The sequence below is a fragment of the Marmota flaviventris genome, chromosome 4 (assembly GCF_047511675.1).
Source record: "Marmota flaviventris isolate mMarFla1 chromosome 4, mMarFla1.hap1, whole genome shotgun sequence".
In the NCBI taxonomy this organism is placed as follows: Eukaryota; Metazoa; Chordata; class Mammalia; order Rodentia; family Sciuridae; genus Marmota; species Marmota flaviventris.
Window position 1 is genome coordinate 158,790,879 of NC_092501.1, and position 25,777 is coordinate 158,816,655.

Genomic DNA, 25,777 nt, shown 5'->3' on the forward strand with positions numbered 1-25,777 from the left:
TGGTACCTGCCCATATTATTTCCTCCTCTGATAAAATTTTGTCTCCAAAGTTACCTTCATTTTCTTCAGATGTAAGGGTTGAAGTAATTCTTTCTGAAAAGACATCAACTCTGAAATAAAAGAAAAATGTGCAAATGAACTACCAATTAGAACATATTTCTCATAAGGACTCACTCTAGATAAATGAAGCTCAGTACCATATACAAAAAGAGGTCAATATAATGATGAAAGGAAAGATTACAAAATTACAGATTATCACAAAATATTTCACTACATAGTTCTTTTCATTTAATAAATCTATCAAGTGTGATTTAAAAAGTGAAAGAAAATCATGTTTATATCTCAGAGAATGAGAGAATTTTTATTGTAACTTCTCTCAAAATCTATTTTTGACAGCAATGAGTCAAAGTGGCCAGATAAGATTGCATCCTTTTATAAAGAATATCAATCTGTTTCTGTTCTCTATATAAAATTTTAAAAGAAAACATCCTTATGGAAATTTAATAGGTACAACAGAAACTGTCCAATCATGTAATCTGTAGCTTTCTATAGACAGAGTATCTTAAGAACAATGATTAATGGAAAAGCCTACATCTGGGGGAAATACTTCTCAGTACAATTTTGGATTGGACTCATGAAGGAGAAACATCCATGGCAGCTGATCTGCCAAAATCCCAATATCCATCTACCTCAAATGATCAGTCTCAATTTAATGAGTGCTCAGACCAATAGCACTACTTGGAAAGATGGTTAATGTTATGATCATGGTGCCCAGATAAGTGGTCAAACATTATTCTGGATGTTTCTATGAGGGGATAAGATTAACATTTAAAGCACTGAACTTTAGGTAAAGAAGACTGCTCTCCCTAATGTGGGCAGGTCTCACATAATCAGCTGAAGGCTTGTAGAACAAAACAATGGCCTCTCCAGAGCAAGAGAACATTCTGCCAATACAGTTTGTGTATTCATACTGCAGATTTTAACCTGTTAGTTGCCATAACTGCATAGACCAATTTCATAAAATGATTCTATTTATATATACAAACACATCCCATTAGTTCTGCTTCTCTGCTTTTTCTTATCCTACCTGTGCTGAGTCAGAAGCTCTGAGCGTAGAGTTTAGTTTTATTTTTATCTTTTAGGGTTTTTTCCCTCCATACTAAGGGGTTATATCCAGGGGTGCTCTATCACTGAGCTATATCCCCAGCTTTTTTTTTTTTTTTTTTTTGATAGGATCTTGCTAAATTGCTGAGATTGGCCTTAAAGTCACAATCCTCCTATCTTAGCCTCTAGAGTTTCTGGGATTCTGGGCATTATACCACTGTGCCCAGCTAGAAATCTGCCCTCTAAGCGATTCTGATGCATGATAAATTTTGAAAAAAATCCCCATTTCATGAAAGAACAAATCTAAAGTGAAAAACTGAAACTAAAATAGGCAAGATAACTCACTAGCTATTTGTGAAACACAGATTATCTCCTAGTTTCCTGGAGGTGTGACCTTACTTTCATTAATATCCTTCAATCAAAAAAAAAAAAAAAGTAAAGGTAGTATAAACCATCATCATGGTTTATGCAAACATAAAATCATTTGTTAAATCTCATTAATTTGGATTTGGCTAATTAGAATTTGGGAGATTTTAGACTATGTTGCAATACAAAAATATTGGGTGAATATTTAAAATATGTTTTGTAGCTTTCAAGTTCCCTCAGTTGTTATTTTTTTAATCTAACATACAGGCTGTGTTATGGGTTAAATTGTGTTCTCCCAAAATTCATTTGTTGAAGTCTTAACTCTAGTAACTCACAATATGCCCATATTTGGAGACAGGGATTGGAATGGGAAATTAAGATTAAATGAGGCCATATGGGTGGTTCCTAATTCATATGACTATATTTGGATATATTGTATTTCACTGAACAATTGTCATTTTATGCTATTTTTTTTCTTGGCAAAAAAGTGGGGGTGCAACATTATGTGAAGGTTTCTTTTTTTTTCTTTTTAAATTGTGCGGATATTACTTAATCATGTATTACTAAACTGTATTACTCATGAATATACATCAGTGCAGCAGCGATGGTTATGCTGTGAAATACAGTAAGGGCTTAAAAAGTAACAAATTTAAACTAAGGTCTGTAGGAGGGGCCCTAATCCTATATGCCTGGTGCCTTTTAAAATAAGAGAGAAATTCTGAATTTAATAAAATAAAAATATCCTGCATTTAATAAAAAAAGGCCAGAGAATGAAAAAGGAAGTGAGATGGGGTGAAGTTAATCACTTAACAAGCTAGACCTAAAGAACTCAAGATTTTTTTGCACTGTTGAATGCACATTACTGTCTTAACCCAACTCCAATCATGACTCTGTAGATGCTGCTGCATCTGCTCACAACCCCACACAATCCAGAAGCAACAATAACTTCTCCTTCTGGCTTGCCCTCCTATCCTACAGCCTTCCTGCTTCATGTAATCACGATCCTCCCGCCTAAGATGTAGGTTCAATGTAAAAAACTTAGACCTGCCTTACCCAAATTTTAATAAAAATATCTTTAAATGCTCTTAATTCTAGTCCAGAGGACATTTTCCCATCTGCTTACCTAATCTTGCTGCTGGGGGCTATGGGAACTTGTCACAGAACTGGTCTGTCCTTTCTGGCTAGCATTTGTAATGGTTCAATAAGCCCTTTTATTCAGAGTTCTCAGTGTTTAGAGTTTTGATGTAACTTCTTACTAAGAAGAAGAATTTGGACAAACAGACATATGTGTATTGAAAAGAGACCAAGTGAGAACATAGCAAGAAAGTGCCTGCCTGGGGCTGGGGCTGTAGCTCAGTGGCAGAGCACTTGCTGAGCAAGCGTGAGGCACTGAGTTCGATCTTCAGCACCATATAAGTAAATAAATAAAAATAAAGGTAACAACTAAAAACATACATATTAAAAAAGAAAGAAAGAAAGTGCCTGCCTGTAAGTCAAGGAAAGAGGGCTCAGGAGAAACCAGACCTGCTGATACAATGATCTTGGACTTATCAGCTCCAGAAAAATAAGGAAAGAATTTCTGTTTTTTTATGTCACCCAGTCTGTGGTACAATGTTATGATAGCCACAGAAAACTAATACAGGCTGTACATACCATTTTTGTTATCTACCCATTACTTTTAGTATATAGTCCTTGGTACCAAGGTCTGTCCTTACAACTAAGTCAATGTTTTACATCAAAATGTGTACTCTCCAACACACAGACTACCTGAGATAATGAGGCTCAGGCTAACATAGGAATCAAATGTCCAAGAGATTAGTGTAGGAATAGGTATGATCTAATCCCAGGATAAGGAAATACTAAAACAAACCATTCCCCAATCCAATATAAGATCAGCAGCTTTCCTTGCTCACTGAAATCATGCCAGGCCAGCATGGCTTTCCCTGCTTTCACATAGTACCTTTGACAATTTGTTATGTTATTGTTCATTATTGGACAGCAACCCCCCCCCCAAAAAAAAAAAAGAAAAAAGAAGGCAGGAATCTCTGTTTTGTTCACTAATGTACCTAAAGAGCCTAGAACAATGCCTGGCAGTAAATATTGCTGTGTAGTCAGTCATTCCCCACCAGGCTTCTCCTTCCTCTAAAACAAGATGATGTGAATATACAATCCAACCCTTTCCTCAATTTCATATAACTGGAATAAACTACTCATAAATGTGGCTGACTTTACTGAGAATCTTGAGGCAGACACAGATTGGTTTTTATAGGAATGGATGTAGCTCCTACTTAAGCACCAGGTATGTCTTCCCATTTGTGAAATGTCCTTTAGCCTCTGCCTCACCAGAAAATCTGCACTGGCCTTTGAATTTGATAGGAACACCCAGTCTTCCTAGGAAAAGACTGATAGTTGTATAGCCATGTTAAGTAGTAACAGAGCTGGTTTTAAGTCAATTAAATCCATCAATGGCAGCTCAATAGTCAGTAAAAAATAAACATCCAATCTGCTTTTAAACTATTTTATCAATGATAACTCACTTCAGGAAATACACTTCTGAAACCAACAGTCAGTGACAGGTTCAAGCTTTGAAAGTCAAGTAACTGATAGTAGATTCTCCAATGATATGTACCTATAGGCAATGCCAACTCTGAAATAAGCAATCCCCTAAATCCCATGTAAAACCAGCAATTTGTTTTCTTACTGAGATTATGCCAAGCCAGTTTGGCTCCTCTGATTTCAGAGGTGGATCTATCCTTCAGGCCACACAGACCTGAGTCTCACACCAATTTCAATTGCATCTCCTTCCCTTATGTGTTGCCCCATTTTTCTCTTTCTTCCATTTTATAAGCTAGAAAAAAATCTACTCAGTGGGTCTCTAATGCAGTGTACTAACCATTTTGTGGTTTGGGCTTCTAACAATATTCAAACCCTTCTATTTCAAAATAATCTTTTTCAAAAATTTTATTATTATTAAATTTTATTTTTTATTTATATATGACAGAATGCATTACAATTTTTATTACACACATAGAGCACAATTTTTCATATCTGGTTGTATACAAAGTATATTCACACCAATTTGTCTTTATTCATGTACTTTGGATAATAATGATCATCACGTTCCACCATCATTTCTAACCCAATGCCCCCTCCCTTTCCCTCCCACCCCTCTACCTATCTAGAGTTCATCTATTCCTCCCATGCTCCCTCTCCCTATCCCATTATGAATCAGCCTCCTTACATCAAAGAAAACATTCAGCATTTGGTTTTGGGGGATTGGCTAACTTCACTTAGCATCATCTCCTCTAACTCCATCCATTTACCTGCAAATGCCATGATTTTATTCTCTTTTATTGCTGAGTAATATTCCATTGTGTATATATGCCACATTTTTTTTTATCCATTCATCTACCGAAAGGCATCTAAGTTGGTTCCACAGTTTAGCTAGTGTGAATTGTGCTGCTATAAACATTGATGTGGCTGTGTCCCTGTAGTATGCTGTTTTTAAGTCCTCTGGGTATAGACCGAGGAGAGGGACAGCTGGGTCAAACAGTGGTTCCATTCCCAATTTTCCAAGAAATCTCCACACTGCTTTCCAGATTGGCTGCACTAATTTGCAGTCCCACCAACAGTGTATACAAGTGTACCTTTTTCCCCACATCCTCACCAACACTTATTGTTGTTTGTGTGCATAATAGCTGCCATTCTTACTGAAGTGAGATGAAATCAGAGTGGTTTTGATTTGCATTTCTCTAATTGCTAGTGATGATGAACATTTTTTCATGTATTTGTTGATTGATTGTATATCATCTTCTGAGAAGTGTCTGTTCAGGTCCTTGGCCCATTTATTGATTGGGTTATTTGTTTTGTCGGTGTTTAGCTTTTTGAGTTCTTTATATACCCTAGAGGTTAGGGTATGAGGGGTAAAGATTTAAGACTCCTGTGGTGCAAGAATTAAAATCAAGAATCAATAAATGGGATGAACTCAAAAAAGTTGAATCAATAAATGGGATGAACTCAGAATGGTGTGCAATTTAAAACTTAAATGGGAAGAACTAAAAAAGTTCTTCTCAGCAAAAGAAAGAATCTATGAGGTGAACAGAGAGCCTACATCTTGGGAGCAAATATTTACCCCCAAACTAATCTTTTAAGATGCTATTTCAAATACAGTTCTGTTCCAGAAAGGAAATTCTGGTGCTAGGATAAAATATTTGTGCTTTGTTACAGATGTCATTTTAACCAGTCTTGATGATAACCCTAACAGTTTGTTCTAACTCCTACTTTGAAAATAAGGAGAAAGGGGGTATAGTGACTTTAGACTATTAGCCCAAATCCATGCCATCTGTTAAAAGGCAATATGAATTTATACCATTTTTATTCCAATATTTGGAGTTTTCCCCACACGATGCTGCTGTACAGGAGCTGTATCTCTTCCCTAATACTTTTCTTTATGTCATTGCACTAATCTCTTCTTCTACAGTAGCCCACCCTTATTCCCAAGACACCTCTGATAATACCAAAACCTATATATACTATCTTTTTCTTATAATATCTACCTATGATGAAGTTTATTTAAATATTTATTTGTGGTGCTAAGGACGGAACTCCCTAGAGTTTAATTTATAAATTAGGCCCACTAGTAGATTAACAACAATTAATACTAAAGTAGAAAATTTAAAAAAAAAATTTAGATGTTGACGGACCTTTTTTATATTCATTTATTTGTATGTGGTGCTAGAATCAAATCCAGTGTCTCACACATGTGAGGCAAGCCCTCTACCCTGAGCCACAACTCCAGCCCCCTAATGTAGAAAATTTAAACAATATACTATAATAAAAGTTATGTGAATGTGGTCTCTTTCTTTTTCAAAAAATCTTGTTTACTTTCACCTTTTCACTTAAAAGAAAACACTGTTTGGCTCCTCTTTTGCATATCTACTATTGCCAGCCTCACTGCTCTCATAAAGATGACTTGAACAGCTCTGTGATACTGTAACAGTCAAACTGATATCCAGGACAGCTACTTAGTGGCTAACAGGAAGATGGCATATAGATAGCCTGGATATGCTGGACAAAGGGATAATGCACATCTTGGGCAGAACAGAGAGGGTTGGCGTGAAATTTTATCATGTTACTCAGAATGGTGTGCAATTTAAAACTTAAACTGTTTATTTCTTCAGTTTTGTTCATTTTTAGACCATGGTTGACACTGGGTAACTGAAATCACAGAAAGTAAAATCTCAGTTCAGGGGTGACTGCTATACCCTCCGTTAGTATCCCCTAGAAAGGAGCTACTGAAGAATTAATCCTGCCTAGATAGGAAAGGAAGCTTGGCATGAAGAGTGGGCAGGCTCTTGTCTCCTTGACTCTGAAGGAGAAAATCTTTCTCTCCCATTTCTGTGGAGATTTCCTCTTACCTGTGAACCCTTTGGCTTTGAATTCTATGTGAAGCTTGGGTCATAGTGTTCGCCTTAGCCCTGAAATGCCTCAAACATTGACTCGGTCAGTATAGCCGGGACTATTCTGTGTGACTGAGGTGCCACAGTCACATCCCAGCTCCCCACCTGTCCCAACACAGATCCTATCCATCTGTACCTTCAGAGAGTGCTCCAGCTTCTTAAGATACCCACTTCATAACTATAGCTGCTAGGACCCAATACTACATAAAGTGACTTGAATAAATTTTAAAAGCCCTATAAACTGGCACATTAAAGAAATTAGACTAACGCAAAGCAATCTTTTATTCATTATTCAAAAAAGATAGTGGAATGAACCGGACATAACTTTCCTATGTTTATACATGAATACACCACTAGTGAAACTCCACATCACGTACAACCACAAGAATGAGATTCTAATTAAAATATGTCATACTCCAGGTGTGTACAATATGTCAAAATATACTCTACTGTCATGTGTATAAAATGAACTAAAAAAAAAAAAGAACAAAGACAAAGAAAACAAAATAGCAACAAACTTTGGGATCTACAAAGTAGATATGTACTAACTCTTAGCACACAATTTTTGGAGTTTTCATTTTCTTTCATCACATTCACAGTTTTCAAGGTAACTAACTGATCAGTTAATGTGCATAATGTTGTTTTGTCTAGTGATTTTTCATTATTAGAATGACATTATTCGTGTTGGTAGAGAAACAATAGTATATTTTCTTCTTAGTGCCTCAATACATGTTATTGATAATTGATAACTGATAATTCCCAACTTGATTCTTGGTTTACATGTGTTGTTTGACAGATTTAACTGTTAAATTCATTATTTTTCCCTTTGTAATCAAACCATTATTTTGAAGCTATGTAAATATCTTGTTTCTCATAATAATTTCTCCACCTGGTTTAATCATGCAATGGCAAATTTTGCCTGTATCAATTATTACTGTGATGTTTGTTTAGTGAAAGTTTACTTTGTTTTTTCAGTTGTTGATAGACCTTTATTTTATTCATTTATTTATATGTGGTGCTGAGAATCGAACCCAGTGCCTCACACGTCTGGCAAGTGCTCTACCACTAAGCCACATCCCCAGCTCTGATAGTTTTCTCTTTTTTAATTAGTTCTATATTCATCAAGTGGCATTTTGTAGTAAACATCTATCTGGATGCCACAATTTGATTACCTGAATGCAAATATGAACTTTTAGATATTTATTTAAAAAAAAAGTGGTCTTGCTAAAACACAAGCTCCTATGCTTTAAGCAGCTTTAGGTGGTCACTGTCTACAGAGTCTAAGCCTCTTAACGTGGTGTAGAGAGCCCTTCATGATTTGATCTTGTCTACCCCATCACATCCATCCCCCACTACTATCCCTGACTGAATGTTAGTATTACAGCAACTCTGAAATAACTGTCCATTTCTTTCACATAGCCTGCTGTTTCTTACTTCTTCACCTTTGCTCATGTCTGGAATGCCTTTCTTATCCTCCTCACTCTCTATTTCAGGCTAATTTTCACTGGTCCTCTAAAATTCAGCTCCAGCATAACCTTCATGAAACCATTCCTGAGATCCTAAGGCTGGTGTGAGTACCTCCTAAATGTTGTCATATTTGTCACTGTTACTGCACTGCAAGGCAAGTAGCCTTTGTGTATGTCTCTCCACAAAAATATAAGCCTCTTGAGATCAGAGAGTATCTTACCTTTAATAACCCACGATCAAATATATATAGTGTCCATTATATAGTAGATACCTAATAATGGTTGAACAAATTTCGATGAAAACAACTAAAATATTGATAGCAACCATAGTAGTGATGATGTCAGTATTTCATCCCTAGCACTGAGCTACCTTTAGCATGCTGATAAGATTCTGATCTTATAAAGTCCTTTTATGTCAATTTTGCAGCACCTAGTGTTGACCTGGTCCACAGTAGATGCTAAATGAATTTGCCTTTTTTCTCTCTAATGGAGTATAAGAAGTGGTGGTAACAACTGCTTTGTGTGTAGTGCGAAAGAATTTATAGTAAGAAAGCAAGTCAGTCTCTCCAAGCTTCATTCCTCCTTATCGGTAAAAACAAAAATATTACCTACCTTGAAGGATCTTACAAATACGCAAAAAATCCCTAACACAACTTGGAACTAACAATCACTTAAAAGAAATGTTAGATTGAATTCTAATGTTGAACAGCTATAGTACCTTATACATATGAGAAAATCTTCTGAAATTCAGAAGGAAATGTACTTTTTAATAGAATGCAACCAAACCATTTCATTTAATTTCAAAATGTGTCACTTACCCTTCTTCAGAAGATGGTGGAATGATGGACTGATTCCCTAGAGCTAAATGGGAATCAAAAAGTCACAGTATCAGTGGAAGTAATTCATGCTAAATAAATTTCATATTAAAATATGAAATTCTGTGATATTTACCAAATTTCTTCCTTTTCAGGCAACTACTATCTTCACTCTATTCCAGGAGAATAAATGAATAAATAAATGTTATTAGTAAAGTAATCTAAATATCAGTTAAAAAATGGTACTAATTATTCTGATGTGTAATTCTGAAAAATAGGAGTGGGAGAAGTCAACATCTGTTCTTACCTCCCAGGAAACTGAACTATCTATTTCTGGAAGCACCGTCTTCTTAAAGAACGCACAAATTTTTATGAGTATTATTTCAAAAATAATGCCTAGGAAAATTATAAAGAAGATTGTTGTCCAGTCATTTTGAAAAATCCGGGACTCTAGAAGGTCCATTAATGTAAAAACTGTATTATCTTCCAATGTACCCTTCACTTCATTTTTAAAATAATAATATGGCTTTGACATTTTAACATAGCAGGTAAAATAAATTGGTATCTCATTCAGAAATTCTCCACTTCAGGTGCTCCAAAACACAAAAGTTGGTATGTCCATCTCATAATCACATGCAGAAAAAAAACTTCAGTGGTGTTCAGTGTTTTATCAAATGCAGCAATGATTGCTCTGGGCCTCAGTAATGTGAAGTACGTGTCACAGTGGGTATTGAACTGAGCTCATGTCAGCTTTCTTCAGCAATAATGAAAGTTCACTGGGGAGACATGTACAGTGCTATAGTTTTTTTAATTAAAAAAAGTATAATCAGTCCAGATGCCCATCAATGTATGAATGAATTAAGAAAATGTGGTAAACACATACAATGGAGTTTTACTCAGCCATAAAGAAGAATGAAATATGGTATTTGCTGGTAAATGGATGGAAATGGAGAATATAATGCTAAGTGAAATAAGCTAGATTCAAGGGTTGAATGTTTTCTCTCATATGTGGAAGCTAGAGCTTAAAAATAAGGAAAAGGGTGGCGGGTGAGGATGGATATCATAAAGATATAGGGAAGGTGAGTAGAAAAGGACTTGGAAGGGTGGAAGGAGGGATGGGAAATGGGAAGAAATGTGGAGTGAATTTAACAAACTCACATCATATGCATATTAGATAAACCACAGGGAATTTTACTTTTATGTGAGTGTGAAAAGCACAAGTGTGAGGGGAGGAACTGGGAATGAAACGGAGTGGGTCACATTTCAGGAATGTATAATTCTGCCGGGATGAACTCAGCTACTATGTATAACTAGAATGCTCTAATAAAAATGATAATAAAAATTATCCTCTATTAATTTCATATACAGAAATGCAATTCTAAGATGCAATTCCTTAGCACAGTTGGACTATCCATTCTTATAGTTCAAAAATATAAATAAACTTGAATTGGTAGAAGGCAGTTGATATAATCATTTCTATTATGATCAGTAATAGTGTATTTTATGTTTCTTTGTGGTAAGGAAGATATAGTCCTTTCTTAGAATGAATGTAAGGTTGACAGGTTTAACAAATAAAATACTGGATGCCCAATTTAATTTGTATTTCAAATAAATTCCAAATAAGCATTTACTATAGATATGTGCCATTACCACTATGTAAATTGAGTCTATTTTTAGAACACTTCATTTTATATTTCTTTTTGTTAGAGGGCTCTGCTGGCAAGTTTCCCTTCAACAATCTATTGATATGCCGAAAAACAAAGTTAGACTTTGAACCAGCCTTTATGGTGAATTTCCTTTACACCAGTCCATGGCAATTCCAAGGAGCTACTTGTGATGTCCTTTCAATGTCAGAATTAAGGGTGGGGCAGAGGTAGCTCTTAGTACGGCCCACTTGCCTGAGTCTAGAGGGCAGGCCTGTATGTTTCCTGAGCATACAAAACAAGTTTAGTCAAAAGCAGAGTTAGTCTTAGTTAGTAATGAATACTGTTCCTTTGAAGGTAAAACAGTTCCTTTGGAGATGAACAGTTCCTTCTTCAAAGGAACAGTACTCCATACCTCCTCTGGCTTTACTTTTGCAAGACGGGTTAAGGAAAGAAGTACTATTTGTTCTACTGGAGTAAATGGTTCAGGCCTTCTCTGAGCACAGTGAAAATTGACTTGAGTTCTTATTTCCCTTGAGTACCAAGGATCACAAATATCATAATTTACAGTCAACTATACTATTTGTCCAGGTATCTGTAATCCTCAGTTAGGTTAAACTTAGTTAGGTTAAACTTGGGTTTTGTATTTACAAAAAATAGTGCTCCAGAATGTATGGTAGGTATTATTTAGCTCTGGATGAAACTTTAGCAATTTCTCTCAATTTTTCTAGCACTGTAATAAAGCACACCCTCTTTTCTGTACCCTCCCTCTTATTTAAGCTGAGTGATTTTTAAAGACCATCCCCCCCCCTTTCTTGTGTTTTTGAGTTTTTTTATTTTAGTTTTATGGGGGGGGGGGTGATTTTATTCTGCTTAGGTTTTCCTTTAAAATTTAAAGCATCTAGTAAAAATTCAATTTCTTTCACCTACTTTCAGAAATTCTAATTTGCTTAATGTTAACTTTCATAAAGGGGCTTTGTTATTTCAATACTTTAGTTACTTAAATCCTTCCAAGCTTTATGGTACTGAGTCCCTCACTAGGATCCCATTGCATAGCTTATAAAAACTGAAAAGGAGCTGCTGCTTACTGCTCCTGATAGAAAATTAACATGGGTTAATATTATTCCCCTCCAGTGCTTCACTGTTTTATTACTCATGTTCTTATTCTTGCCTACTAACAAAAGTATAATCGTCTATTGTTCAGCACAGATGCTTCTATCCCTTGTACTAGAACTGATTTTTTAAAAAAACAGATTTAAACAATCATGAAGTTAAAACAAGAACATCAGAGAAAGCCCATTTCTAACAGTAATAAAGAAAAGAAACTACAAGAAAACACTCAAAAAAAATTCGAAAACTCTGTATCTACCAATGTCACATTATTTTTCTGGTGCTCACTGCTGGGGCTCAAACCCCAGGCCTTGCAAACACAGGGAAGTGTTCTACCTCTAAGCTATATCACCAGCTCATAAAACTTTTAAAAAAAATTTTTTGCTTTAAAATATTTTATTAGATTTTTTTTCATAACACTTGTATAAGACAAAATATAGAACATCTATGCCACTGACCTTCTATTTTTGCATAAAAAAGTAAAATAAAAAATAAATTATAGATGAATACTGTCTACTTGATATACAAGTGTTCTCAGTTTAGAACATGGAACATGTTTCTAGAATCTGCCTAATATCAGATAGAGAACATCCTTTGATTCAGCAAAATCCTAAAAATTTCATACAAGGAACACATCAGAACCCTTGCAGGCAATTGGTAGTGAAAACATGAAGCTGGATGTGTTGGGGAGGTGCTACACAGGATGGAGGGGAAGCAGAAGAGTGGATAACGGGTTTCCAAGATCCTCAGAGAAGGGGCTGGGGTTGTGGCTCAGCAGTAGAGTGCTCGCCTCACACATGCAAGACCCTGGGTTCGAGCCTCAGCACCACATAAGAATAAATAAGTGAAATATAGGTATTGTTTCCAACTACAACTAAAAAATAAATATTTTTAAAAAATCTTGAGAAAAGCTGGGAGAACATAGTACTTATTGAATTTTTTTTTTTCCCTCCCAGAACTAGGGGGTTGAAACAAATCTAAGGCCTCCAAATACTAGGCAAGTGCTCTACCAATGAGTAATATATATCCCCAGCCAATATCACATTCTTTGAACTATTTGGACTTTATAAGCCAGGTTTTCTTTAACAGAAAAGTTTCAATGACAGGTATATAAAACAGGAACATAAAACCAGGGATTGTTCATAATGATTACAAATATTCCTTCTAATTACCTTATTTCAATGCAACAAATATTTACTGAGTAAAGAAGGCACTGAACACAGAAAAAGTGCTTCAAAGACAAGTGAAATATAGTTCCCGACTTGTTGAAGTTTGTAATACAAATAGGATGCTGCACATGTATTAATAATAGGAAGGCAGATTGTGACAAAGATATTTATTTTGGAAATCATTCAAAGAAAGTTGCAAAGAGAGAAAAAACTGTTTTAAGGATGAGTAACACTTAAGAACAGGCAAAGATCAAAAGTTTCAGTAAGAGACAGATTTTCCTTTATACAAAAGCTTTTTGTAATCCAGGTAGCTATAGTGCTGAAACAGGTTTGAGTATGAAGAGGAAAAAGGCTAAACTGTTGATAGGGTGCTATTATAGAATGTCATTCAAGATTTGGGGTTGGTAAGATCAATTTATTAATCAAAGCAAAGCGACAATAAAAGAGGAAAATCAATTAGGCTACTGCAATTACACAGATGAAAATTGATAAAGGCTTCAACTGAATGATGGTGGTACCAATAGCAAAGAGATGGAAGCAAGAGAATTTTAGACCCTGAAAATCCAAGATTTAGCAACCGAAAGGAAACAAAGGGGCATGTGGAGGAGCTAATGGTAATAACCCTAACATTTAAAGCATTTAAAGATAATCCCGAAACTGGTATGCCTAGGACAGAACTTTTCATGGCACTAGTGACATCTTGAATGGAGCACTTCTTTGCTGTAGCTGTTGCCCTGCATGGTAAGATATTCAGCAATATCCTTTTCTTCTACTTATAGGATGTCACAGCACCACTTCAGTAGTGACAAGTTTCCAGACATTGCCATATGTCCCCAAAGGGCAAAAATCACCCCCAGCTGGAAAGCACTGGACTAGCTCGATGAGCAGCTGCATCATTAATTAGTGCCTACCTGTGAAGGCTATATGATGGCTTCCATAATCTTTGGTAAGCCTTCTTATAACTGCATAGCCTTGTTAATAACTTTTAAAATCCATTTGTCTTAGTATTTTATAGTATGTTCAATTTGTAATAAGTTGTCCTTTGTCTTTTTGATTAGTTTTACTTCTGGTTCTCAGTGTTATTCCCCAGTTGATTTGTAGTTGTTAACAGATCAGTGATTATGTAGACATCTAGATTGTTTTCATACCCATATCATTTTAAATATGAACTGTTAACTTTTTTTTTTTTTTAATTTAGGTTTTCTTCAGGAAATAAATTGGTCTCAGAGCAGATATAGGAGTTTTGGATTTGTAGTTGTACTTCACTTCATTCTATAACATGAATGATCTGGATGCTATTACCTAGGTTTTCATTCTTTATGCAATATTTTCTAAAATAAAATAATTGCTTTTACCATGGCAGGAAGAAAGAGGAACCTCAAAAATCTACAAGTTGCCCACACCATCTGAGGCTAGAGTAAATTCTTTATAGAAAACCATTCCTTGCTACACATTTTCTTTATAAATTTAACTTCATTATTTTTGCATTTTAGATTTTATATTCTCAATACCATTTCAAGTTCAGTTCAGGAGATACCTGAATTTCCCAAGACAAAAATTAAGTGCCCCAACTCTGCCTACATATTATGTTAGTCCTACCATGTAGTCCATTATTTAACTCCTTAATCAGACAGTGGTCTACTTATTGGTTTCATGCACCATGTTGTAAGGTGTAAGTTTTACTTTTTTTGCAAACCTATGTAGCCTCACTTTTAACATATTCAGTAAAAGCTTCTTCAATGAAAATTGTTACTTCATTTTTTAAAGTGTTCAGGGTCTCACATTTGAAATGCATTTCCATTCCTACCTTCCTAGGTATAGATGTATATAACTCCATAAATCTGACTAGATTTAATATAGTAAATTAATTTAGTTTTCTTTCCTTTTCTTGGTACCAAGGATTGATCCTAGGGGTGCTTAACCACTGAGCCACATTCCCAGCCCAATTTATTTTTTAAGACAGAGTCTTACTAAGGTTGCTCAGGCTTGCAATCCTCCTTCCTTATGCTCCCAAGCTGCTGGGATTACAGGCATGTGCCATCGCTCCCAGCTAGTTTTCTTTTTTGTAGTGCTAGGAATTGAACTAAAGGCTTTACAAATGCTAGGCAAGTGAGCTACAGCCCCCACCCCAATTTCTCTTCATTAAGAATGACACTATTCTACAAAATTACTTTTTTTCAGTTGCATATCAGTAAGACAAAAGCACTGTTGTAACAAAATTCAAAAGTTTAATTTTTTCAAAGCTTAACTATACTAGTGAAAATAAATTATATTTAGACCACCTTTAATATTTGTACATCATCTTCATACAACTATAACAGTGCTTTCAAAAGACATTTTGTAAAGAATATTATTTTCACAATTAAAATGTGTTTCAAAAATAGGGCAACATTAAAGAACATTAGTCTGAAATATATCTCATAATGCTGAGAGGTATATTATTCTTTATCAAATTAACTGTACTTGTATTCAAAATAACATGGCTTTTAACTAATGACAATTATTTCTTGTCCATTTCAGTGATTTCTTGGATCCAAAACAAAATCTGTGTATTTATTTCTTTGAAAACATCATTTGTTGACCGTCCTTTCACTGCCATGGAATGATTTGCCTTCTCAATCCAGTGGATTTTATTGGGAGCTTGCATTTTCTGTGCCACTTTCTCCAACAAGTTCTAAGAGGAAAAAGAAGAGGATACTAGACTAATGCTGTATTGTTTAATAAAAGATCCCCCCATACTGCATTCACTCACCAACTATTCATTTAATACCTACTCTATGGAATGCACAAGGAAATGAATGATAACACAGAATGGATCAATTACCAACAATAAAAGAGTTTAGTGAATTAAACCCCTTCCAAAAAAAAAAAAAATCCCAAGGAAATTATATATTCTGGGAAACACAAAAATGTTTCATAATATTGGGCTAATATTTCATAATATGCCAACACTGCCAACCCTTTCTCAAGTCAATTTTATAACAATCTGCATGAATGATGAAATGACAAATCAAAGTACAACTTCATAATCTCCAAATCAGAGCATTTGGATATTAATCCTTCACTTTCCAAATAAGGGCTAATCCATTTACCAACCTTCTTTCCAGAGAAATGGATTTTGTCAGCATACTGCTATTTTTACTTTCTCTAGAGCAACAGGGTGACAAAGGCACAAAACTAGCATTAGACAAATTAGCATATTTTTAGGAGACTGAATTTTGCAGGTAATATCTCATTCACTCTCATTTAAACAAACATCAAGTTGTAATTCACCTTCTCACACATTTCATCTGCTGAGCCTGACACAAACAGTACAGGATCTTTTATACGAAAGAGATCTTCATCTCTGAGTTTATGCTGTTGTTTTGGATGGTGCAGTGGATAAGAAATACAAATGAGACCTCGAACAAAACCATCAGCGTCATCTGGCTCAATATGACACATTACAGAAGCAGCTGCTCTTGAGCCCATTGAACGACCTAATAAAATCAATTAAAATTCAGTTCAGTTTGAAATAGAAACATTTACACAAATGGATTTTACTGTTTGTATTTGTTCATTGAAAACATTTCTTAGCTCTAAAAGGTGGCAACTAACAAGTTACAATTCCCATAATGGAAAACTATAGCCTTATGAAAAGCTAAAATCACATTTAAATAAAGCAATTATTTATGGGCATGGTGGTGCATGCCTATAAACCCAGCAACCTGGAAGACCCAGACTGGAGGATTGCAATTTCAAAGCCAGCCTCAGAAATGTGACCCTTTCTCAAAAAATAAAAGGCTAGGGATGAAGTGTTAAGCAGCCCGGGATTCAATCCCTGGTACTCCTTCCCCCGAAAGCAATTATTTTTCTGAAGAAAACTTCAAAATATGAGGACAATCTGTGAAGGAAACATTTGCAAGAGAGTCAAAGATATAAATAAAAGGAGAGTTCCTGCCAGGAACAGTGGGTACATGCCTGTAATCCCAGTGGCTCAAGAGGCTAAGACAGGAGGATTGTAAGTTCAAAGCAATTTCAGCAACTTAGCAAGGCCCTAAGCAACTCACTGAGACTCTATCCCTAAATAAAATACAAGAAGAGGCTGAGGATGTGGCTCAATGGTTAACTGCCCCTGGGTCTAATCCCTGGTACCAAAAATAAAGGGGGAAAAAAAAGAGAGTTCCTTAGATTACTGTAAAAAAGGTTTAAATTTGCTTAAAATACAAAAAATACACCAAGGAGGCCGCTTACCAAAACAAACAAAAAGCATTAAATTACCTTCCTGGAATCAAGTATTTTTAATATTAAAATGGATAGCTAACAAGTATTCACAAGTATTGCAACTTACCTCCAAGGAAAACACCTGCAAGTTTGTATTCTCCTGAGGTCTTTAGGTAATTCTAGACAAATCAACCAAAAAATTATCAATTCTTCTCCTATTCAATGTTCTACCAGAAAGCCAAGACACATTATTTCTTATCATTACTAACATGTATGAAAATCTATGCAAAGACAATCACAAAAATCTTAAAAAGATTCTTCTTGAAAGAGATATCAGTTCTTTCCTTTTCTGGTCACTATCAAATCACGTTGGGTAACACAAATATGTAAGAAAACATCAATTTACCTTTATATAAAGATGTGATATGCCTATATATTACCCTTTATAAAAATATTCAAGCACTGAGCTATTGTTAAAGAATAAATTAATTTAAAAAGGCCAGTAAGGGCTTCTAATTTGATAATACTAATATCTAATTTAAATCTCTGAAAAAACTTAGCAAGCTTGAAATAATTTAGATTAAAAGAAATTTCAGATTTGAGCTTTATCTAGAAATCTTATGCAATATTCTTAAACATATATAGAAAACACTGTCATATTTGCACAGTAGGTGAAACACTCCAGAATGCCACAACTATAATAAAGTTATATGAGTTCAGTGAGAAAATACTAAATAGTTTTCTGGGCAGTAGCATGGGGGAACATTTCTGATGTGTGCATTCATCTCCATGGAAACTAATGGCAAAAAAGGAACAAATCTGACCACTAAATGGCCTTCTTAACTGTTGTGTTTCTAAGGATACTCATTAAAAGATTTTTTAATAAAACCAAATGACTGCTAACAAAACTGTCTTAAATTTATTAAAAATTTTAAACAGAATCTTATTAAAAGTAAATATAAAGAAATTTCTTACCAAAACTGCTTTGTATGCCTTAATTCTATGCACAATATTAAGGCCTTTACAGGTAAATCTCAGGCAAAAAAAGCCATGAGATGCAAGATGGGATGCCAATGACATCAAATGAGGAAGATTCATATCTCCTGATGCTCCATGTGTAAGAATTATTCCGTATGTTAAACTCTTGCTAGGTACCAAACAAACAGCATCCAGCAACTTATTTCCAAAAGGTATTTTTAACTTAACCTGAAATTCAAGAGAATAAGGAATTAAATTACTTCCTTGACTACTCAGACAAGTGAATAAACTATACATGTTTGGAGAGACTCAAGATTCAAATCATGGCCTCCAAATAAAAACTAATGCTATTAATAAAAGTTAATATTTAAGTGTGTCAGGTACTATAAGTGCTTTATATGTATTAACTCATTTAAACCTTTCTTATAATTCTACGAGGCGAGTACTACTATTATTCCCATTTTTATAGACCAGGGCACAATAGATTAAGTAATTTGCCCAAGGTATTAAAACCACTAGCTAGGATTCAAACTCAGGCAGTCTGCTCCACAGTCCTTACTCTTATTAACTACGAATACTGTACTGCCTCTCACAGTGCAAGTTGAAAATAAGAAAAGCACTCTGATTATGATTACAGTTTTTTTTTTTAAAAAGGAAACCTGAAGATACATAACATATGAAAATATTATTACCTCTGTATGACTCATTTTCACTGTTGAATAATAAACTTAAAGTGCATTACATCTGAGAAGCAAAGGACATCTCCCTGAAAAGAAGATTCTGTTGTGAAAGGTGAGTTGTCAGACATGGATATGACATAAGAACTAAGAATGAACAAATTCAGTAGCTGAAATAAACACATTCAGAACTATATCTTTAAAAACTGGTGTCTTTATATGTATATTATTTAACCAAACAAATGTTTCTATCAATGCTAAGAACTGATTACAAAGCAGGGTGGCAGGACTGGCAGATATAAGATAAACCAAACATGATACCTTGACATGGAAGCCTTGAGATATCTCATTTTAAAGTAAGATGCTATATCTTGGACAATTTTAATTTAGAAAATATACATTAATACACATTTTTGTAAGCAACTTTATTCTCAACCATCCTCAACTGAATTTCTTTGCATCTGTTAACTCATTTCCTTCATCATCACTCTCATCTCCCTTTCCCTGTAAAAGAAGCATGTATCCACACCCTTGCATGTGCCTCCCAGTAGGCAAATAATACATCTTCACTCTACTGACTCTGAGTTTGGCTATGTGACTTGATTTAATAGAATAAAGGTAGGTGTTTCAATGTGCTACTTGTACTGGGAGACAAGGCAAATTCCTAGAAACCCTTCTGAATTTTCACTGAGCCACAAGTAAACATGCTCCAGTAGTTCTCCATTTCCAGCCTGGTCCTAGAATGAAGACACATGGAGTAGATTTGAACCCCACAAAGTCCAGCCTAGTCCACCTAAGATCAAAATCACAGCTGAACTGAAGAACCATGACCATGAAATGATCTAAGTCCATTGAAATTTAGGAACTGTTATGCAGCATTCCTTTTACAAGAGAATTTTAATTTTGCAGGATATTATCAACATCGGAATCTCCATTACCACTGTGTCCACATTATTAAGGCAACCAATTTTATCTGCTTCAAAAAATATGTTCATTTAAAAAAAGTATATTTCATTTTTAAATAGGCAACACATGAACATGATTTAAAAAAATAACAAAAACATAGTAAGGTCTCCTCACACTCTTCCCCTCAGACACTAAGTTTATTTCTCTTCCCAGAAGCAATCACTGAAATCACTGTGACCAACTTGTGCACTTTCCCTTCTGTGTGTAGAATTCTCTTATTTGAGCATTAAGAGTTGTTAGTCTGGCCACAAAAGTTCTGGGGGTCAAAGGGAAAAGGCGATGGAAGAATTCAGGCTTCAGTATCCTTTTATCCGAACTGCACCCCTCCAATTAATTCTGCCTTGGGTTCCCTGGTTCAAAATGCCTCTACGTTCTAGAGACAAGCTTCCATGCAGTCTTCTAACAGCAAGAAACGCAGTCACTCAAGAGTGTAAAATGGGAAAGGAGAGCTGGACACCTAATTTCTGTTTAAGCCTCTCACCGCAGCATGACCACCTTCACTGGCAGTACCAAAGGTAGCAGGTGCTGCCGGCTCCCGCGCATTGGGAAACTCTGCGGTTCGCAGGGAGCCGTTTTAGGGCACTCCCCACGGCTGTTAGAACTGTGCTCGGTCTGCTAAGAAACCGGCTTTCTAGAGACATTCCCGGAGGGCAGCTTTCCCAAGCCCTCTAGTGCTGCGGGTCTATGTCTCAGAAAAAAAAAACAAAACACAACTTTATTTTTATTTTGGTTTTGGTGAAGTCTCAGGACAAGTTCAGCAGAGCCTGTTCTCAGTCACCCGCACCCTCCCCGCTCGGTTTGGTGCTGGTTCAGGACCCTCCTCTCCCGGCCTCGGCCCGTCTTCGCCGCCGCTGCGCGTCCCGGGCGGCTTCCGACCCCCAGCGACCCGATCTCCAGCTCCGGGCGGCCTCGGGAGGCTGAAGCCCAGCCCACCCCGGGGGCAGAGGCGACCACGGCAGCGCGCGGCAGGGTTTGGAGCGGCGGGTGCCGCCGTGAACACCCAACAGCCGCCGCGGGCGGAACGCGCTACCGCACCCGGCGCCGCGGGCTCCCGGCGCCACAGGCACCGGACTTTCGGTTAAAAGACGTTTGCGCACGGTTACGTCTCCCGCGCAGCGTCGGCTGTCACGGGCGAACAAAAACGCCGGCGCTCGAGTCGCCGGAGGTCGCGGCCACCACACCCCCAAAACCACACCGGAGCACGTCCCTGGAGAGCCGCGAGGAGTGCGGGCTCCGCGGCGCCCGGGAGCCCCACTTACCCGCCGCCGTCCGCCGAGCCCCCGGGCGGCCCTGCGCGGTGCCCCGGCTCCGGGCGAGTGGCCGCAGCTCGCCTCCCGCGCTCCACCCGCCGCCCGCCGCCGCGGCCGGCAGCCCACACGCCCCGGGAAGCCGCCCTCTGCGTGGCGGCGCCCACCGGCCCCGCCGCACTCACCCGGGAAGGCAAACGCGGCCACCGGCGCCCAACCGTCCTCTCTCTCTTCAAACAGAGCACAAGCTAGCACGCTCGAAGCGACCGCCTCGCCGCCCCGTCAGCGCGGTCCGCAACGACGCACGCGTGCGCAGGCCACGCCCCCGCCCGCGGGGCACGCCGGGAGCAGGCGTTCTCCCGCCTGTTCGGCCCTGCGGGTTTCCCGCCGCCGAGGCTGTGGGCGGGGCGACTGTGGCGAGCTCGCGGCCGCGAGGGCGGGCTCCCCATGCTTCAACTTCAGTCTGTCCCCGTGCCATCCGTGCTGTTGTGAGCTGTTTGGGGCGAAAAACAGGGGTCGACCCTGACCAGTCTCTTTCCACAGTCCTCAGTAAAGTCCTCAGTAACGTTGGCTCGGTTACACAGAAGTGCAGAGTGCAACCACCTCTCACACTTGCACCAGCAGTGTGCAGCCACCTCTCGCACTTGGGCCACACTGAGCCTCGCCCCATCTTCGGATTCTTGACAGTCGCCTGACTGGGGTCTTGTTAGTGCCCTCGCCCTTCCATGGCTCGTCTATACGCGAGCATTGCGCGAGTCCTTGCGGCCTCCGTCTAGGCCCAGGCGGCGTGGCCGGCCCCGCGCCCGTGCCCACCTGCTACTCATGAGCTAGGCCTTGCTCGGGGCTCCATGCATGCACGGGGCTCCATGCATGCACGGGGCTCCATGCATGCACGGGGCTCCATGCATGCACGGGGCTCCATGCATGCACGGGGCTCCATGCATGCACGGGGCTCCATGCATGCACGGGGCTCCATGCATGCACGGGGCTCCATGCATGCACGGGGCTCCATGCATGCACGGGGCTCCATGCACTGATGCTCTGGGGCTCCCGCATTGGGGAGCTCCCCCACAAAGAGCCGGTTTTGTGTGCGGCGTTTCTAACCACAGCCTCCCCTGTATGAAATATTTCTTGAAGATAATGCGTTATTTCCAAGCCCAGTGCAGTTGGTGGCTGCCCTCTTTTCTGTCATAGCACATATAAGGAAATAAATTCCAGGAAATACTTATTCACAGTCATTTATCATGAATGTTTTCCTAAATTGCGGTCTTAACAAATACTAATTGACTGCTAATGTTCTAGCTTTAAAAAAAAAAAAATTTACATGCCTGATAGTTCACTAGTTTTAAGTGTACAATTCAATGATTTCTGGTAATTTTGTAACCATTCGTAACAATCACCATTTAAGTACATTTCTATTACCCCCAAAATGAATCCTGTTACTCCCCGTTCCTAACCTGAGCCACAGACAACAACTAACAGACCTTTCCTCTCTATAGATTTACGAGCCACCCCATGTAAATAGTGTCATACAACATGAGGTCTCCCACCTGGCTTCTTGTACTTGGGGTGTTTTTGAGATTCATCCAGGTGGCGGCCTGCTTCGGTACTGTTTCTTCTTATAACTCATTTCTTTTTATTGCTGAATCCTACGCATTTGTGCATGCAACTTGGTGTATCCTTCCACCAGTTGATGGACTTCTGGCTTGCTTCCACTTTTTGGCTCTAAGGAATAATGTTAAACCATTCAGAGCAGAACATGATGTGACAACAGAGACAGAGAAATTTGAGGATGATAAGCTGCTGACCCAGAAGATGGAGGAAGGAATCCCCAACCAAGAAATGTAAAGAATAAAGCTCTAGAAGAAGGAAACAAACAACAACAACAAAAAAAAAGGAAGGAGGGAAGGAAAGGGTGTTTTTTCCCCTCCCAGACTCCAGATGGAGCCATCGCTGACAGCACCTGACAAGTACTGTGAGGATGGCCTGAGGCCTGAGCCTAAGAAACTACATTTTAAAAATTTCATTTTGAAACCTGCAGTCTCACCAGGCACACCCACAGAGCCCTCCATGATGGCCTCAAACAAGTTACTTCCCCCAACCCTGATAAACAGAGTGAAGCCTCTGGCAGGCTGCCCTCACCTGATAAGAGGGAGAGGTAAGAAGATCAGTGTGGAGACCACCAGACCAGATGTTTCTGACCCCAGGGTAACTGATGGAGAAATCTGGTGGTAGCTGATAAGGATTGAAAGGGGGGGTGGTGGTGTCAAAAGCCCCAAAGTTTAGTATAAATAATAGAGCAAAGGAACAGGGATTCAGCCACCGAAACAAGGATACACTCGAGCTGATGAGGACCTGCCATCCCATCACTGGTCATAGTTTTCCTGATCCTCTGTGTGAAGCTCACATCTCTCAAACTCTACCACCTGTCTGGACACTGGTGGGAGCCATAACTTCTCCCTAGGACCCTCTCCTCGACCGGTGGTCCACTCCACGCCAGGAAAAGCCTGCCTTGGTTACAGACCTGATCACCGTGGTCTGAGTGAGTGTGCATCTGCTGGACATAAAGCCTGAGGCTTGAGACTTTTGAACTTAACACACAGAAGGAATGTCTGTCGTTAGCCTGTCGTGATTAAGTGTGTTTGCAGTGCTTAGAATTAATCTAGAATTGTTTGCTGTGAATTAATTAATCTAGAATTGTTTGCTATGAATTGATTATGTCTCTTGCAGTGCTTAGCATTAAGGATTGTCATTTTCTTTTCTTTCTTTTTTTTTTTTGTGATGCTAGGGATTGAACCCAGGGCCTTGTGTATGCAAGGCAAGCACTCTACCAACTGAGTTATATCCCCAGCCCTGTCGTTTTCTTGATTAAGAACCTATAGAGTGAAATTGTACTGAGTGATTTGAATGAATAAAACATTGAAAAGGGCAGAAGCATGTGGACATTCTTTATTTCTCCCCCTGGACTGCATACGTCGCAGTTTTGCCCCCTTGCGACAGTACATGTGTGTTGTTTTTGACAACTAAGTTTGGGGTGGTTTTTCACAGCACGAATGGGAATCTAATATATATGTTTCACAAGTAATGAAATATTCTTCTTTTGAAATTACCCAGTTGTTGAGCACAGGGAAATGGGATTTACTCTTCTGTGGATGGGGACAAAGTTTGTGATGTGTCAGTTTCCTTCATGTTAGAAATTTACGTTACCCATGGCCTTTGCTTCAGTAATTCACAGCAGGCAGCCTTCTTTTTGATGGAGCAGAAACACTTCTTCCCACAGAATGGGTGGAGAGGATGAACCATTATGGTCTGGGCCCCTGATAGACCTCCCCTTCATGTTTGTACATCCAAGAAATGCCTGGAAATCTACACACTAATAATGGTGGTTCTGCTCAGGAAAGGATAGGAATCAAAAAGAGCTAGTTCTTTAAATTATGAGCATGTATTTTGTCAATTATTTTTTTAAAAAAAACCTATCTTTTAAATTTTTTATTTTGGAATGATCATAGATTTGTGGAAATATACAAAAGTATGATCAAGGAGGTGCTGTGTTCAGTTTCCCCCAATGGTAGCCATCTTCAGTAATTGTAATGTAATATCAGAACTAGGATCTGAAGTTAGAACAATCCTCAGAGTTTATTCTGCTCTCATCAGACACGTGTGTATATTCTATGTATTTTTATCTCCATTCATGTAAACACCACCACACCACGATGCAGAATAATACATCACCAAGAATATCTATCAAACTACTATTTTTTGGGGGGGGGTACAGGGGATTGAACCCCCTTGTAAAAACTCAACTTTACCATAGAGCTACATCCCCAGTTCTTTTTATTTTTTACTTTGAGACAGGGTCTCACTTAGCTGCTTAGGGCCATAGTAAGTTGCTGAGGCTGACCTCAAACTGATCTCCTTGCCTCAGCCTCCTGAGCCACTAGGATTATAGGTGTGGACCCTGCACTTGGCCTTAGGCTACTTCTTTATAGCCATGACTATCTCTCTACCCATCAAATTATTATTATTATTATTTGTAGTACTGGAGATTGAACCTAGGGGCACTCTACTGCTGAGCTACATTCCCAGTCCTTTTTATTTTTTTTTTAAATTTTGAAACAGGGTCTCAGTAAGTTGTTGTAGTTGACTTTGAACTTGAGGACCTCCTACCTCAGCGTCCTTAGATTCTGGGATTACAGACATGTGCCGCTGCAACCAACCAAGATATTATTCTTTAAAAAAAAAAAAAATGTGTTGTTGAATGAGAAATAAGTTGGAGGAAAAATTTGGAGAGGAAAATATTTATGTATGTTTATATAATCACATGAAACTTTCAACTCAATCTCTTATATCCAAATTGAAATGATCAAACTGAAAGTCCAATTCTCTACACCAAACTTTGAAAGATGCTAACAGAAGCCATGTGCCAAAGGTTGTCATCAACAGATCACACACTCAATGTTCAACGGCCAAAGTCAGGCCTGAATTCTTCACTGGAATCTCACATCTCCCCATTTAGAATTAAGAGATTGGTAAGACAAGCAGGATAGATGAGGAATTCCATCCTGTCGACACCT

At 38.2% G+C, this 25,777-nt stretch overlaps 1 protein-coding gene across 3 annotated transcripts; it reads right to left on the minus strand.

The window, feature by feature from the left end:
• Positions 1-15,358: 15,358 nt before the first annotated feature.
• Positions 15,359-21,488, minus strand: Tex30 (testis expressed 30). 3 transcript variants are annotated; one of them, XM_027938878.3, is made up of 6 exons: positions 21,389-21,488; positions 19,006-19,079; positions 18,311-18,541; positions 17,463-17,514; positions 16,406-16,611; positions 15,359-15,806 (listed from the first exon to the last, which is right to left on the minus strand). In XM_027938878.3, the coding sequence occupies exons 2-6, from the start codon at positions 19,018-19,020 to the stop codon at positions 15,633-15,635; spliced, it is 678 nt and encodes a 225-aa protein (XP_027794679.1). In that variant the 5' UTR covers positions 19,021-19,079; positions 21,389-21,488; the 3' UTR covers positions 15,359-15,632. The 3 variants fall into 3 exon arrangements, with proteins under 3 accessions (XP_027794679.1, XP_027794680.1, XP_027794681.1); XM_027938879.2 differs by having other exon boundaries at positions 19,006-19,093; XM_027938880.3 differs by lacking the exon at positions 19,006-19,079 and having other exon boundaries at positions 15,360-15,806.
• Between the last annotated feature and the right edge of the window lie 4,289 nt (positions 21,489-25,777).